Source organism: Plasmodium gonderi (assembly GCF_002157705.1).
Source record: "Plasmodium gonderi DNA, contig: Chr02, whole genome shotgun sequence".
Lineage (NCBI taxonomy): Eukaryota > Apicomplexa > Aconoidasida > Haemosporida > Plasmodiidae > Plasmodium > Plasmodium gonderi.
The window spans coordinates 491,588-508,108 of record NW_021628926.1 but is presented as its reverse complement, the minus strand read 5'-3'; the positions used below and the strand labels follow the sequence as shown (position 1 = coordinate 508,108).

General features: G+C 32.5%; 5 protein-coding genes across 5 annotated transcripts; 4 read left to right on the top strand and 1 right to left on the bottom strand.

Moving 5' to 3' along the window:
- Positions 1–1,365: 1,365 nt before the first annotated feature.
- On the top strand, positions 1,366–3,033 carry PGO_021000 (4-hydroxy-3-methylbut-2-enyl diphosphate reductase; the record flags this gene model as incomplete). The annotated part of the gene is made up of 1 exon (XM_028685918.1): positions 1,366–3,033. One exon carries the CDS (start codon positions 1,366–1,368, stop codon positions 3,031–3,033), a length of 1,668 nt encoding a protein of 555 aa, XP_028541719.1.
- A 994-nt stretch (positions 3,034–4,027) lies between these two features.
- PGO_020990 (hypothetical protein, conserved) lies at positions 4,028–4,864 on the bottom strand (the record flags this gene model as incomplete). The annotated part of the gene is made up of 1 exon (XM_028685917.1): positions 4,028–4,864. The coding sequence occupies one exon, from the start codon at positions 4,862–4,864 to the stop codon at positions 4,028–4,030; it is 837 nt and encodes a 278-aa protein (XP_028541718.1).
- Positions 4,865–5,758: 894 nt separating this feature from the next.
- On the top strand, positions 5,759–9,778 carry PGO_020980 (hypothetical protein, conserved; the record flags this gene model as incomplete). Its single annotated transcript, XM_028685916.1, has 1 exon — positions 5,759–9,778. One exon carries the CDS (start codon positions 5,759–5,761, stop codon positions 9,776–9,778), a length of 4,020 nt encoding a protein of 1,339 aa, XP_028541717.1.
- Positions 9,779–10,725: 947 nt separating this feature from the next.
- Positions 10,726–12,813, top strand: PGO_020970 (transporter; the record flags this gene model as incomplete). The annotated part of the gene is made up of 1 exon (XM_028685915.1): positions 10,726–12,813. The coding sequence occupies one exon, from the start codon at positions 10,726–10,728 to the stop codon at positions 12,811–12,813; it is 2,088 nt and encodes a 695-aa protein (XP_028541716.1).
- A 1,303-nt stretch (positions 12,814–14,116) lies between these two features.
- On the top strand, positions 14,117–15,889 carry PGO_020960 (transporter; the record flags this gene model as incomplete). Its single annotated transcript, XM_028685914.1, has 1 exon — positions 14,117–15,889. One exon carries the CDS (start codon positions 14,117–14,119, stop codon positions 15,887–15,889), a length of 1,773 nt encoding a protein of 590 aa, XP_028541715.1.
- Positions 15,890–16,521: the final 632 nt, after the last annotated feature.

Below are 16,521 nucleotides of genomic sequence, written 5' to 3'. Positions count from 1 at the left end.
CACTACTCGGCCCTTGTACATATTCTTCTTTTCTCCAACTGTTTCTTCCTCGTCGAAGGGAGTACTAGCATATCAGCAAAAAACAAAAGAACATACATATGTTTTTTTTTTTTTTTTTTTTTTTTTTTGCACGCATGTAAAAGTGGTAAATATATAAGCATACATGGGCTGTGTGTGGGGTTGTATTATCACATGCCTTATGAATTCTTCACACAGCATGTGTTGTGTATGTGTATATGTCTGTAGCTTCAATCACACTAATCGAACGTGTCATCTGTAGTATAGCTTGTAACACTGGTTCCCCTTGATTTTATATATTTTTACATTTTTTTATATATTTTTTTTTTTATTTTTAATTCCACGAGTAAGTCCGTGCATACACGTGGGTACCATTGCTTCAAAGCATGGGCATGCCTTGCGAAACAGACTTGGCAGAATCTCCACCTTTTGTAAAGTACTTGATGTATTCATTCGTTTTATTTATTTATCTATCGTTGATCCATACATCCATCTATTCAATCGCTTATTAATTCATTCATTTTTTTTTTTTTTTTTTTTTTTGTTATGATATGATTTGAGTCCCCTCACCCCCTGAGCTGTGTGGCATGCCATATTTTGTACCCATATTTTTACGTCACCTTTTTTTAATTTAATTTTTTCTTTTTTTTTTTTTTTTTTTTTTTTTTTTTGCTTCTCACTCAATGCAACTTCACAAGGGCTTGTCAACTTTTTTTGAGAGCTTCTCGTTGGCCGATAATAAGAACAACTTCGATAAATCTTATTTTTATGAAAAATATGAATCTACTAAAGGAGCAAAGGCGCATGGCTGTGAAAAGTGTCATGAAGCCAAAATGTTAGAAACGTTAGAAATGTTAGAAAAGTTAGAAATATTAGAAATGTTAGAAATGTAACACTCAAAAATTTATACAGCAGAACAGTTTAAGTGTAATCCATTATCCCCAACAAGTGTTACACATCCACGTGTGTGTCCATAAGTATAGGTTTTTTTTTTTTTTTTTTTTTTACCTGTTCTCTCCTTACCACAATAGAATAAGAACATATGGGAAACATTTTTACTTTCTCTTTCCTTCCTATGTTATGCTTACTTTTTTAAATGGAAAAATTAAAAAATTATTTCACTAGTTACAAAATAGCATAAACTATTATTCTGTATACAAAGAGTAGAATGATAAAAGGAATTTTCAGTTTCGTCTTTAAAAGATTCGGAAGAGGTAGTATAAAAAAAAAAAAAAAAAAAAAAAATTTCCATGAAATGGCTAGTCGAAGGAGAAAAAAAAAAAAAAAAAAAAAAAAATTTGTACGTATTTTCCTAAATCCTGGTATTCTTAAACATGCGTCTGTAATATGCAAATTTTTTACCATCTCATCGGAATGGTCAAAATTATGAGAAGAACCCGCATCTCTGTCGAATATTATTTGTTGAGTATATTGATTATTCTATTCATTGTTGTACCATCAAAATGGAAAGTGTATGGAGTGAGGAAAAATCAGTTGAATGCATTTGAATTAATTTCTGAAAAGCAACCAAGGCTAATTCTCAAGGGTCCAAACATTTACATTAACAATTTTTCTCTGCATAGTAAGCGAAAAATTAAAGAAAGAAAAAATGGAAAAGGTGCAAAAAGTGTGGGAACGAGAAAAAAGAGGAAACAACGAAGAAAACCAAATGAAGTGTATTCTCAAAATTTTCATTTTCTTAATTCTAACATAAGGTGGAATTCTAGAGGAAAGGTCCAAAACAATGGAATGGGGAAGAAGTATGTCACGGAATGTAGTTTCAAGAAAAATCGACTATGTCAAACAGAGTTATGGCATGAAAAAAAGGACTATAGCGGGACCACAGGGCGGAGAGAATCTTCTCTGTGTGGATCTTCAACCGGGTGTGGATCTCCAACAGGGTGTGGATCTTCAACCGGATGTGGATCTTCAACCGGATGTGGATCTCCAACCGGATACACTACTACTCCCACTGAAAATTTTCAAGAGATGCAGAGAACAGGGGAGGAATCTTTACCTGAAGGTATAGAGAAAATCTTATATCTTGTTAGCCCTAGAGGATTTTGTAAGGGTGTGAGCAGAGCCATCGAAACGGTGGAAGAATGTTTGAGTATGTTTAAACCACCAATATATGTAAAGCACAAAATTGTTCATAATGACATTGTGTGTAAAGAATTGGAGAATAAAGGTGCGATTTTTATCGAAGATTTGGATCAAGTACCAGATGGGAGTATATTAATTTATTCAGCCCATGGTATAAGTCCACAAATTCGAGAAATTGCAAAAAAGAAAAACTTAATTGAAATTGATGCAACATGTCCCCTAGTCAGTAAAGTGCACGTATATGTTAATATGAAAGCAAAAGAAGGTTATAAAATTATATTAATTGGTTATAAGGATCATGTAGAAGTAGTTGGTACATTTAATGAAGCACCTAACTGTACATACATAGTTGAAAATATAAATGATGTTCATAAATTATCATTTTCTGAAAATGATAAATTATTTTATGTAACTCAAACAACATTAAGTATGGATGATTGTTCATTAATCGTGAAGGAATTAAAAAATAAATATCCACATATTCAAACCATACCTAGTGGTTCTATATGCTATGCAACAACTAATAGACAAAAAGCACTCAATCAAATTTGTGAAAAATGTGATTTGACAATTGTTATTGGTAGCCAGTCATCATCAAATGCCAAAAAATTAGTCTATTCTTCTCAGATAAGGAACACTCCAGCTATATTGGTTAACACTATAAATGATTTTGATTTCTCCATCCTACACAATGTTAAAAAAATAGTTTTAACTTCCGCTGCATCTACCCCTGAACAATTGACACAGAAGTTTGTCCATGTACTCACGAACTATCCATTCTTTTATAAATTACACATTTGGGATTCTATTCAGGAAATTGTACCCAAGTGGAAATTACCAAAAAATTTGTTATCACTCATTGAAGATAGGAAACGTCAGACCCAAGAAGGAGGAAGATCGCTAGAAGAATAGCTGTTTAACTATGTAGCTTGTGTAGCGGTATGCCACACATCGATACTTAAAACTCCGTGGGGCCATGAATGCATATCTGTGTGTATCTTTCTGCATCCAACTATTTTTTCATTCCAAATGAACACGTAAAAAGAGGTGAAGTTGACATGCATGAGGGGTTGCAGAAATTGACCACGCTCCCATGCATGCATACAAACATGCAAACGCAAACGCAAACGCAAACGCATATGTGTATGTATCCGCATTGATTCGGAGCAGCTAAATAAACGTTAGATGTTCCTTTTACATTCTTTCTTCCTCACCCCTCTAATACACATCATTCAGCGGATATATCGGTGTACATGTCTCTTCACACATGTGGAAAACATACATGAAGGAAAAAAAAAAAAAAAAAAAAAAAAAAGGACAAGCAAATTAATAATTGACCTTCTCATCTGAGTTCTGCCTATTATATTTTGGTATATATTAAAATTATGTTGCGTTTTTTTTTTTTTTTTTTTTTTTTTTTTTTTTTGTAAAAATACGAAACTGGAAAAAAAAATATAATAAAAAAATAATAAGAAAGAGAGAAAAAAAAAAAAAAAATTACTTTAACATTTCCATGTGAAAGGGACTTCTATGGGGTTAGACTAAACCACTGCTATGAGATTACTGGGCTGAATCAGGAGTGCACATCAGGGGTGGGTAGGTGGCAGAATTGGCATGGGCCTACTTTTATGCATGCGATGCGAGCGAAAAGCGGTGCATGCACCCCGAGATTGGGTATTTCCCCGACTGACATACATTTGGGAGAGGTATAAAATGGAATCCATTATTTTTTTCCACATATATATGTTCCTATTTGTTTGCTCTATGGTTTTCCCAGCTGTTCGCTCATTTGTTTGCTTCTTCATTTGTACGCCTTTATTTAGTCACACATTTTAGAAACTTTTTCGGGCATCGCTGCTCTACTTTTGGCTTATTTGCCTGACTGGCATCTATGGGTTCCTAAAATTTAGTTATCAATGATGGACACGTGGTGTCTCCAGTATTTGACAGACTCTAAGTACTTGTCACGATTTAAGTTAATTCCACTTCCACCCTCACTGATAAGTGTGTTCCTCAACATGGTAATAGGTGTCATAGGTAATTCATAATCTTCATTTTGTGGCTTTATGCAAATGATAGAATATAAGCAATCTGATCTCTTATTGGGTATAGTTTTTGTTTCTTTATTTTCTCTTTCTATTTGTTCTCTGGAATATAATATTAAGTCTAAATATTTGGCCTTAAGTAAATCTTTTACATCTTTTTTGGATATCCATCTGATTAGAACAGGTAATTCATTATCTCTCCTGGATATATAATCTGTTTTTATTAAATCTCTATTTTTGTTGTTAATTTCTACTGTTTCAACTGTGGCATCTGTAAAATTTTCAACAAAAATATGTTTACAAAATTCAGCATATCCTGGTACTACTTTTATTTTCTTCTGCTTAATTAGTTCATTAACTTTAAGTATAAAATCATTTTTGTCATATGGAATGTATGAACATGATTTTTTCGTCCTATCAAATTGTTTATAGCAGAATTCATCTAAATCTACCTTACAGAAATTCATTTTTTCTTTTTTTAAGGTTTTGTTTACTTTTCCCTTCTCTTTAAACGAATACATGCTATTTTTTAAATGTAGAAAAAGTAAGTTTTTCCTTGTTCCACCGAGCTGGAAAAGTCTTTCGTTCATGTAGTTCTTGCTTCGTTCGCACAGTGCTACTCTCTCACCACGGCTCGTCAAGGGGTAACTTGTCAGCAGTAGTAGAAGCGGCAGGATCAGCAGCAATGTCAAATGCATTCATATGGGAATTCACACGGGCATTCACACGGGCATTCACACGGGCATTCATAAATGCAAAAGATGTCCAGCTGCTTCAGGTGTTCCAAATGTGATACTATCCAAGATGTTTGTATAACCTACTTAAGAACCCTGCTGTCGCAGCATTCAACAATCGCTCAACTGGTACGTACATATAAGTAAATATATATACATATATTTACATATATATATATATACTTGTGCATACATGTGTTGTACACATTATACGACCGTAATTGTGTTAACGGGAACTTGCATGGAAAACTCTGTGGGGAAGAAAAAAAAAAAAAAAAAAAATAGTGGGAAAATACGTCCCCCTTTCACCCACAACATTTCTCATTTTTTTGCCAATTTAAATTACATAATAGATTGATAAAATATGTAAGGAACACAAAAATGCGTTCCTTTTTTTTTTTTTTTTTTTTCTCTCATTGGTTTTTGTATCCTTTATAGCAGGAAAAAAAAAAAAAAAAAAAAAAGCACTTCACTCCACGCATTGGTTAAAAACATGGCTTTTTTTTTTAAGTAATATATATTTTGCATATGTTATATATACTCATAGCCTATGAGGTGTGAAATCGATATACCTAGTGCTAACAGGCGTGAGGTGAGGACGATAATTAGTAGCCTTCTCCCAGTTCTGCAAAGTACGTGTATATAATACACATAGTTTGCACGTATACACACTGTTCATATATTTGCAACTATACATTTGAAGAATGTTTGCAATCGCTTATCCTGAAAGTCTTGGTATCGTAGGTGTATACTTTTATTTTTCCCAGACCGTACCTATTCTTCCCTCGACCACCCACCAGCAGGAGCAGCATAAGCAACAGCAGCAACAGCAACAGAACCGCCCCCGCTTCCCAAACTATGAAACACTTGACCGCTCTTGTTAATGTTGCTAAACATTCGAAACCATATCACCACTATCCAAGGGAGGAAAAAATAAAATACAAGTTAATTGCGAGGAAATGGCTTTACCACCTGAGGGTGAACAAATCAAATATATCAAAATATGTGCAAAAATACTCACATCTTAAGTACAGTTCTATAGGTGTAACTGTTAGAAGTGTTTCTCATTCTGATCCAACAAAGAGAAAAAATAAAAAGTTGGAATCAACAACATATGAGACTACATTTTCTATAAAAAGTAACATCATAAATCTTATAAATGGTGTTAAATCAATGAACGACCAAAATGGGAAAATAAATTACAAAGTCGTGAAACAGCTAGCGGACACAATTCTCGCTATGAGAAATGTTGTTGATGGTGGTCTCACCAGATTGAAGAAAAAATACGTAATCGGTTTCATTTGGACATTGGCCAAAATTATAAACCATATAGAAAAAAACAAAATAATGAATGAACAAATTGTACTAAATTGGAAATGCATTTTTATTTATTTTGCATACATGTGTATACATCAACATGTCCCTTTGGTAGAAACAGAAGGAAAAGACATCGACACACGACAATATGTTTTTTCATTTCTTTCTGTCCATTTAAGTGAAGAACATTTGGAAAAAATATCTAAATCCATGTTTTGTGATGAAAAGGGATTCGTAAGTTACTTGCTTAACTGGTGGAAGAAGAAGCATGGAAGTGAGGGAAGTCTTCTACCCACTCTACGTAGGGTGGATGGAAGTACCTCAAGTGGTGCAAATTTTCAAAAGACAAAAAAAAATCCATATCCGAAGAATGATATTTCCATTCCTCATCCGCATAGGACGTCCATGTCGAATGACCTGTTAAAAATATTCAACAAAAACACATTTAGTGAAATGCTGAAATCAGTGAAGAATCACGTACTTGAAAAATTGAAACAGGAAAATCTTGACATAAAGACGTTGATAAATTTTTTAGAAATGGTTAACAAAAATGGAAGTGATAGATTTAAAAAAACAGCGAATGATATATTATTAAGTAAGCTAAAGTACAGCGAAAATTACATTTCCAATTTCTCAATTTTTGAGTTATGTCGATTTGTAAATATAATGGTTAATCATGGGATACAAAACATTTACACTGAAGATGTAATTCTACCATTAATTATCAACATATTGCTTCATAAACAAGTGTATATAGATAATGGAAAAGTTCACGTGTTTAATAATATCCTTCCAAATTGTTATGATTTTACACAAAATGATAACTGCTGCGTTGCACACTCTTTAATGAAAGTGGAAAATATAAAAAAGTGCAACACTTGGTTATTTGAAGCAAACACAAGAGATATATCTTCCCTCATAAGAGACTTTTCAAGAATGTCAATTCAGAATAGACAATTGTATAGAACTCTAATTATGTGCTTTTTTTTTTTTTTTTTCAAAATGGATTATAAACATATGATCTCGTTAAATAACAAATATAACAAATGCAAAGATGGCCATGAGAATCTTCTTGAGTCTGAAAAAAAAATTTACGACTATTCAAGCGTGTATAAACATTTGAAGTACATTCAAAAGGGGAGAAGTGAAACAAAGTGTGAAAATAATTTCAATAGACTATGCGAAGATCCCTTTTTTGATTCATCCAAAATTGGTGAAAAAATAGAACAAGTGGATATGCCTCTCATTTTTGAGCATCCGCTTAATGACATTCCTCATTCTGGAGAAAAAATCGAAAGCGTAAGTGGAGGTGGAACCCAAGTTGAAAAAGAAAATGGAATCTCGACAGATACAGGAAAAGACAGGAATGGCAATAGCAGAAGTGACAATAGCAGAAGTGACAATAGCAGAAGTGGCAGCACCAGCAATAGTAATGTACCCAAACTGGAGAAACAAAAAAAGCACGATAAACACATGGAAAAAGGTGTAAACATAGAAAATATGTTAGATGCAAGAAACTGTGTGGATATTTTGGTTGGTTTATCCAATGTGAATTATTACTACGATCCATATATTCAATTTTTTATCCAAAATCTTGTGCATAAAAAGGGACATATATTTTTTAATTTGAAAAATATAACTAATGTTGTACTAACCCTGAGGAGTTTGCTAACATTATGTTATGACAATATGCCCATCTTAGAACTTTTTTTTAATTTCCTATCTCTCAATTTAAAGCATGTTCAATTGAAGCAACTTATCATGATTTATTACTCAACATATTTCCACATTCTCAGAAGGTACAACATGAACAATGTAAAATACTACCCCAATGGGAATAGGCTCTTTTGTGCCATGTCATTGGGGCTTAAGAGAAATGCACACGGTTTGGAGAACATTCATGGAAGAGAAGTTGGTTCGGGTTCCAATTCGGGTTCCAATTCGGGTTCCAATTCGGGTGCCAATTCGGGTGCCAATTCGGGTTCCCATTCGGGTGCCAATTCGGGTGCCAATTCGGGTTCCAATTCGGGTGCCAATTCGGGTTCCCATTCGAGTATTGGTTCACAGGTTTTGGCAGATGCTTGGCCGAGACCCCTCTGTGCAATACAACCCCCTAGGGACGTGAGTCATAAGCGGGAACCAGACAGATGGAGAAGCATCAAGACATGTAAAAGCTCCATACATGAAGAACTCGAATCAGCAAAGAGGGACCTATTCAAATATATGCATAAATTAGAAGATGCAATATTATGCAGAAAGAACGAAATAGAGTCCATGCAAGGTTTGGTGAATTTTTTTTATGCCATGACAAACACGACAAATACTTTATCAATTGAAAAGTATCAATTTTTTTACAAATCATTTTGGAGTATATTAAAAAGAGAAGGAAAAGACAAGATAAAAATGGAAACTATTGTTCAAATTTTTTTGTTACATTATAAAAACAGTGTAGTACATAAAACATTACTTTTGTCGTACTTAATTCCTGTTTTACAGACTTACCCACATGTAGATATACATAGTTTATATCTAATCACTTTTATATGTTTCCATTTTAACTTAATAAACAAGTCCTTCTTGAATTTTTCATTGCATATACTTCTATATGAAGCTGCCGAAGGAGAATTGCGAACACATATTCCTCTCACAGAATTGAAAATACGTCACTATTGCATAAAGGAAGAAGGAGAAAAAAAAAAGGAGAAAAATAAATATTATAGCATGAGTGATTATATGGAGAGAACCAATTTGGGGGATTTTTCTTGGGACGAATTAATGGAAAAACAAAATTTGGTTAATGGAAGGCAAAAAATGGAACCAAACAGAAACGAAACAATCGATATTAACTACTTGCATAATAATGAACAACGAGATGTACAATACAAGATCATCAAGTGTGCGTGGTCCCTACTTTTAAGTAATGCGTTCTTGGAAAGCTCATTAAGGACCTTTTTCAAAATGTGCATTTTGTTAAAAAGAGTATTTTATAAAAAAAATATTTTGAAAGAGGACGATTACAATATGGTATATCAAATATTGGTATGTTTAAATATGTATTACAAGAAAAATAAAATAATTTTTTTAAAAAAAATGGGAAATTTTAACATTCCCATTACATTTTATATACCTTACTACATAGTTAAAGAAACCGTGAGAAGGAACATAATTTTTTTGTCACATCAAAAAGTAAACATGTCCAGTTTTCAGTACAAAATTTCTGACTATTTTAATAAAAAAAAAATTATGTACAAGTCAGAACATTCTTTGAAACGTGGCATCGTAGTCGATTTTTTGATCCAAAAAAAAAAAAAAGGGGGGGGGGAATCCTACCTTGTCTTAGAGATTGATGGGATATATCATTACAACCTCTCTAATGATGATAGAAATTATGAGATTCAACATAATGGTATGTACTTAGCTATAAACGGAAGAACACAGTTTCGCAACAATATTCTACGAATTCTATACAATTTGGAGTTTGTGTGCGTCCCATGGTTTTTCTTTTTGCAACCCAGATCGTTCAAACGGTTGGGCATGATACTATCTGGGGTAAAAGATTAAAAATAAATACGTACAGTGGTAAAGGACATATATGAGAATTCATGATTTGTAAAAAAGGCGATATAAATAGGTTATTTTTCTAAAGCAGTAATGAAGCCTTGATAGAACAACACATACACTTTTATCAAATGAAAATTATTTTTGTCTAACCAATTCGTATTTTTTTTTTTTTTTTTTTTTTTTTTTTCATCTTTCCCACCTTACGTTTCATTTCATCGTTCATTGACTACACCGCTGAGGAATGAACATTTCCGTATGAATACACACATCTTACATGTCACAAATTTTTATTTCTTTGCATTGTTCAAGATGCGCATGCTCGAAAATGCTGTATTGTATTTTTTTTATATGTCCCGTTTGTGTTCCCTATGTGTCGCGCTTCTGCTTTTTTTTTTTTTTTTGTTTTTTTGTGCACAGACAGACCATTAAAAATGTGGGTCTTAACGTGGAACTCCATTTTTGAGTTAAAATGCCTGTGGTGTACGTCCCACAATTATAAAATGAAAAATTGTCCCATTATAGGATCTTCAATTTGTTCCACCTAGTTAGCTATTAAATTAGCATTCTGAGCATGCATAATTTTTTTTTTTTTTTTTTTTTATGTGATATCCACAGTGGAGGAAAAAAAAAAAAAAAAAAAAGAAAAAAGCACCTTTTTACCTGAACAAGTCAGAAAAGTACACTATTTTTTTTTTTTTTTTTTTTTTTCCTCCACTGTGGATATACATACTGATGTGCACAAAAAAAGCATAAGCATGTGTGTGTTCTTTTTTGCCTAATAATTTTTTGGTGCATTCAGAAAATAGAGAGGTGGAACCTTAGAGGGGATTTGGGGTATCTCGTCGAGGAGCGCTACATAGTGGTCTCCAAAAAAGACGTACACAAAAAGGGAACGTAAAGTAGACCAAAAAGTGGTCCGCAAGGTCATCCGCAAAGTCGAACTTAAGATGGACGAGTCCGAAAGGGAAGAGAAAAGGAACATGCTGGGGTTGGGAAAACTGGTACCGAAGGGGGTAGATATTGCTAAATTTTCCTTGAGGAAAAAATATGCACTGTTCATGCTATTTTGCGTGTACATAATAACGTGCGTGGGTATATTTTTTAATTGGATATCTTTGTCAGATTTTTTTTATCACGGAAATGTATACATAGACGATTGCAAAAATGTGAATTTAGAAGAGATATTATATGAGGAAGGAAAATCCTACAGTTGTGCAGAACAAGACAAAAGGGTACAAGCATTATACCCAATTATCCTATGTTCAAATTTCATCATGTCAGCTATATCAGGTGTCTCTTTTGATTATTTCGGTCCCAAAATTACAGCTTTAATTGGTCATACATTTAACATAATTTCTTGGGTTTTAATTGGACTACAAAAAGACGGGACAAATAATACCATAATTTGGGGTGCAATATTTTTAGGCTTATCTGGTGACTCATCTTATATACCTATCCTTAGTTTAATATATCTATTTGAAAAAAATCATACCATGTATACCGTTATTTTCGGTTGTTGTGCTTCTCTAAGTTTCAGTATCCCAATATTTTTGGATATTTTCACCAAAAAAAATGATACAAAGTCTTTTCAGTTAACATGCATGTCATATTGCACTATCATATTAATTCCCTTTTTTTTTGTCTTACTAATATTTTTGCCCTTTAACCATATCAGTAGTGATAAATCAACTCCGGTTGAATTCGAGTCGAGCAACCAGACGTTGCAAGAGCTAAAGGGGTACATTGTTTCGGGTGCAGAAAGTCATGACTCGGACGAGACGCACCTGGGAAGGCCAATTGGAGAGTCAATCGATGAGCCAGTTGGAGAGGCAATCGATGAGCCAATTGGAGAGTTAATCGATGAGCCAGTTGGAGAGTTAATTGATGAGCCAGTTGGAGAGGCCATCAACGAGCCAACGATAGAAAGGAAAGGTGAAAATGATCCATTGAGGTATTACACAAATGAGGTTAATGAGCTGAATTTGCAAAGCGAAGGGAATAGTAAAAAAAAAAAGGATTTTGAGAATATAGTACCTTTTCCTCTATGTAGAGAGGAGGCAGATACATCAGAAAAGGATAGTAATACATTGAGAGAGTTGATGATCGAACGTGATTTCAGCTCATCATCCTTTAGCATATCCCCAGCAAATGGGTGTGTTTTGCGAAAGGTGTGCAGCCAACACACGTGCAGTAATTTACCACCACGGGATAAGGGGTGGGGAGTAAGTTTATTTTCAAAAAAGGGAATTTTTTCATTGGATTCTGAAGATTATGCAAGAAGTTCATCTGTTAGAGGAGGAGGAGGAGAAGCAAGAGCTGGAGCAGCAGCAGTAACAGCAGCAGGGAGGAGAGGAACTCCAACTGAACGTGGATCTCTAAAGATTAATACGTTTGAACAAGATGATGATATCATTAATTTAGACCTTTTCTCTAAAGAAAAGAAGAAACACGTTTTCTATAATGAGACGATTGAAACATTTTTTTCCATCAAATATCTTAGTATCTGTTACTATTTCACGATATACAATTTATCTCTAGTGAACTACAACGAATGCGCAAAATTATTTTTTCAAGATTATACAGATGTTCAGAATGTTTTGAAAATATTCGGACCTTTATCTGTGATATCATGTGGATTATTTGGTTTCCTAATTCATAAATTTCACATACTTGTGATGATATTTATCTTACTAACAAGTAGCTTGTTCATGTATATATTTGCAGTATTGAAAAGTAAAATATTTGCTTATTTAAGCACTGTTTGTTATTTAATAGTTACAGGATGTTATACAACTCAGTTATACTGTTATATCCAAATTATGTTTCCAAAACATCATTTTGGAAAAATTGCAGGTACCACTAGCATGATTAGTGGTTTGCTATCTCTTCTCAATATACCCATTTATAATTATTTCATTGTCGATTATAACCGGAATGATCCACATCCATTTGCTTACGTTGTTATAGCTCTCTTGGTGTCTGCATTTCCATTGCTCTTTCTCACGTACATGCGAGAAAAAAAAGGAAATGTATAAATCAATCTGCATTTACAATTCTCTTTGGATTCCTCTAGGAGTGCATGTGTGTCGACAGCGCCACATTAGTTTCACCATTTTGTCATTCGTTCATTTTGCATTCGATCATTTTTCACTCGTTCATTCGTATATTTATCTATTAGTTTTTTTTTTATTTTTTTTTTATTTTTTTTTTTTATTTTTTTTATTTATTTATTTTTTTTTTTTTATTTTATTTTTTTTTTTTTTTATCTTATTTTTTTTTTTTTTTTATTTTATTTTATTTTTTTCCTTTTCCACTTGAAAGTTATTTTAACGCATCCTTGTGGAATGTGCGGTAAGCGCTTGTCTCGAATGAGAGAATGTTGTGCTTTCGAATTATTGTAGTGTAAATATGACCATAAAAATAAGTGTGTAAATATATTTACACATATGTGTGTACGCGTGTACTTTTGAGAGGCACGAGAACCTTTTGGGCTCAGGTGACTCAAGTGTGTAGGCCGTGGGATTGGATTCACATTAAAAAAAAAAAAAAAAAAAATGTTACAATGAAAAGTGGCTTAGGCAGAGGTGAATATCAAAATGGAGAAAATAGAAAAATAAAATTCTCACATAGGCTGTACAATACGTGATGCAAGCAAGTCGAAAAAAATGAACTCTCATAAACTGTTTGAAGCCACGTAAACCACAGAACACATTTATAATTTTTAAAACCTACAGGAAATAAAAAAAAAAAAAAAAAAAAAAAAAAAAAAAAGAACAAATGTCAGAAGTTTAACAAACCAGCTTTGAAAATTCATTTTAACACAATATATTGTAATACATTCCAATTCATCCCAATTCATCCCAATTCAGCCCAATTCAGCCCAATTCATCCCAATTCAGCCCAATTCAGCCCAATTCAGCCCAATTCAGCCCAATTTAATCCAATCCATTTCAATTCAATTTTTTTTTTTTTTTTTTTTTTTTTTTTCCCAATGTTGTTACAAGCTATTCATTATTATTACTCCTTTTTTGATTCACAATATAACATACCCACTCTTTTCGTTGCACAGTTTTAATCTCTTTTTCGAAATTGCCCTGTGTGGCTAAATGTTAACTGAGAAAACACATACTTTACATATAGAAATTGAGCCATATCTATAATAACGTAAAATTAAAAAAAATCACTAGCACAGTGATAGAAACGTGAGTTTTTTAATATAGTGACAAAAGAAGAGAAGGTTGTATGGGATAGAGGGTTAACACAGAACCAAGTGAAAAAAAAAAAAAAAAAAAAAAAAAAAAAAAAAAAAAAAAAAAAAAAAAAAAAAAAAAAAACAGTATGAATAATAGTTGGGGGATTAATTTCTTCTCCTTCTTGAAACGGTTTTGGTTGAAGACGGACCCGAATTTACCTGGAGCGAAACAAAAAACTCCATTTAATATAAGCAGATTGGCACTTCTAGTAATATGTGTAATATATACAGCATCGTCAGCAAGCATCTATTTCGATTGGAGTGCAATTAGAAAATTGCTATTAAATGTGGGAAAATATAAACATCTGAATATAGAGGATTATGCAGACATAACATTATCACCTCAGTACAAGCGAATAAATAGTTTATATCCACTAACATTAGCTATACATTTTACCACATCTGTTTTTTGTGGGTTCTTATATGATCATCTTGGTCCCAAATTTACAGCTATGATAGGACAGATATGTAATATAATAGCTTGGATCTTTTTCTCAATCGATTCAACAACAGTAGACACAACCCTTATAGGTTTTGTATTCCTTGGATTAGGAGCAGATACAGCTTTTATCCCAGTTTTAACTATTTCAAATTTATATCCAGATGCATCAACATTTATACTTACCATTGTAGGAGCAGCAGCATCTTTAAGTTATGCTGTACCAGCAACATTGAATCTAATTTGTGAGAAATATTCAAATACACCATTTTCCTACATTTGCTATGGATACATTTTAATAATATTAGTTCCTTGCTTACTAACTGCTATTTTTTTATTACCTTTAAAACCGTTTAAGGGATTAGATTATTACATGAATAGAGAAAAAGGGAAGACATTGGATCAAATGGAAAAAAGTAGTCGAGAAGATTGTAATAATGATATGAAAAATTCTAAATTGCAAATGAGTCGAATGAATCATGAAGGGGACATTGATTCTGAAAATGTTCATGCTCATGTATATGTTGAGATGCAAAGAATAAATAATTTGAAATCAGATTCTAAGGGAAAAAATGGAAAAAAAGGTAATAATTCATCAACCCGGGGAAACACGCCTGATCCTAATATTTCCGACCAAGGAAGTAAAAATAAAAAGAGTTCTTTCGCTAGTAGTGGTAATAATAACTGTTATAATAAGAAGAATGTTATAAATGTTCAGAATAATGCAGATGTGGATAGTGACCAGGTGACACTTGCGTCTAAAGAATTAATAGAAGAAGATTTTGTTTTTCATAAAAATAGTATAACTTTGTTTTTTAAAATCTTAGTTAGCTATCCAAGTATTTGTGTTATCACATATTTTATCTTGTTCAATATATCTACAGTATTTTATGGTATGGTTACAGACACTTATTTTAGTTATGATAGATCTATCATTAATATAATTAACATTATGATGCCAATTTCATGTATCCCATGTATCATATTTGGAAGATTCATAAACAAATATGGAGCTGCAATTATAATTATTCTTATGAATGCTGTTTCAGCACTTATGCATCTAACAGCACTAATTAAACATAGAACAGCTGGACTCATTTCAGCTTTTCTTTATATGTGTGTAACCAGTATATACACAAGTCAGATTTATTGCTTCATTCAGAACGCTTTCCCATCTTCTGTTTTTGGAAAGTTACTTGGTTTCGCTAGCTTATGTGGTGGTCTTTTTTCGCTTCTGTGCGAAAAACTTTATGACAATATTATCAGCAAAGATGGTACATCTATAGATCCCACGAATGTCGTTTTACTTATTGTAATTTGTTTCATCCTTATGTTTCTCCCACTCTCTATTTTGTATTTTAGAAAATATGAACGGTCAATTGAGGGCATTAAACACGATGAGCTTGTGTCACAAAATTGATGCAATCCATTTGGGTGTTTTTGTTCCCCAAACCATCACCACGCCCTTCCTATACATGTTCAGTTGCAAAGTTTCCTGTTCATTTTCCTATGTTTTTGTTTTTATATATTATGTGTCTATATTTTTGTTTGTTGTTATTCAGTATAGACGCACACAAACAAATGTGTGTATATATGTATCCATGAAAATATATGCATAAATATTTGTTCCTATGTTTTTATATGAACGGGAGAAAAAAAACACATCTTATGTATATACAACTTTTATATAAACTTCTGTATTATGTTGTATATATTTAACACTTAATTTTTTTTTTTTTTTTTTTTTGGTATTTACCTATATGCCACACAAGAGTGCAATGTTTTAACATTTCACATTTCATTAGAGGGGAAATTCATTCATGGGCTATGCTACCCATATTTAGAGGTCTTTTCCTCACCCCATCTTTAACACAACGTGTCGATTTTAATTTTAGAATTTTATTTTTTTCTCCTAAAATTCTCTACATTTTGAATCTTTTGCTTCGTTGTTGTGTTATTTTATTTATTATTTTTTTTTTTTTTTTTTATTTTTGTAAAATTTTAAAAATTGTAATTTTATTCATTTCCCCTTTATCAACTGAAACGTAGTTT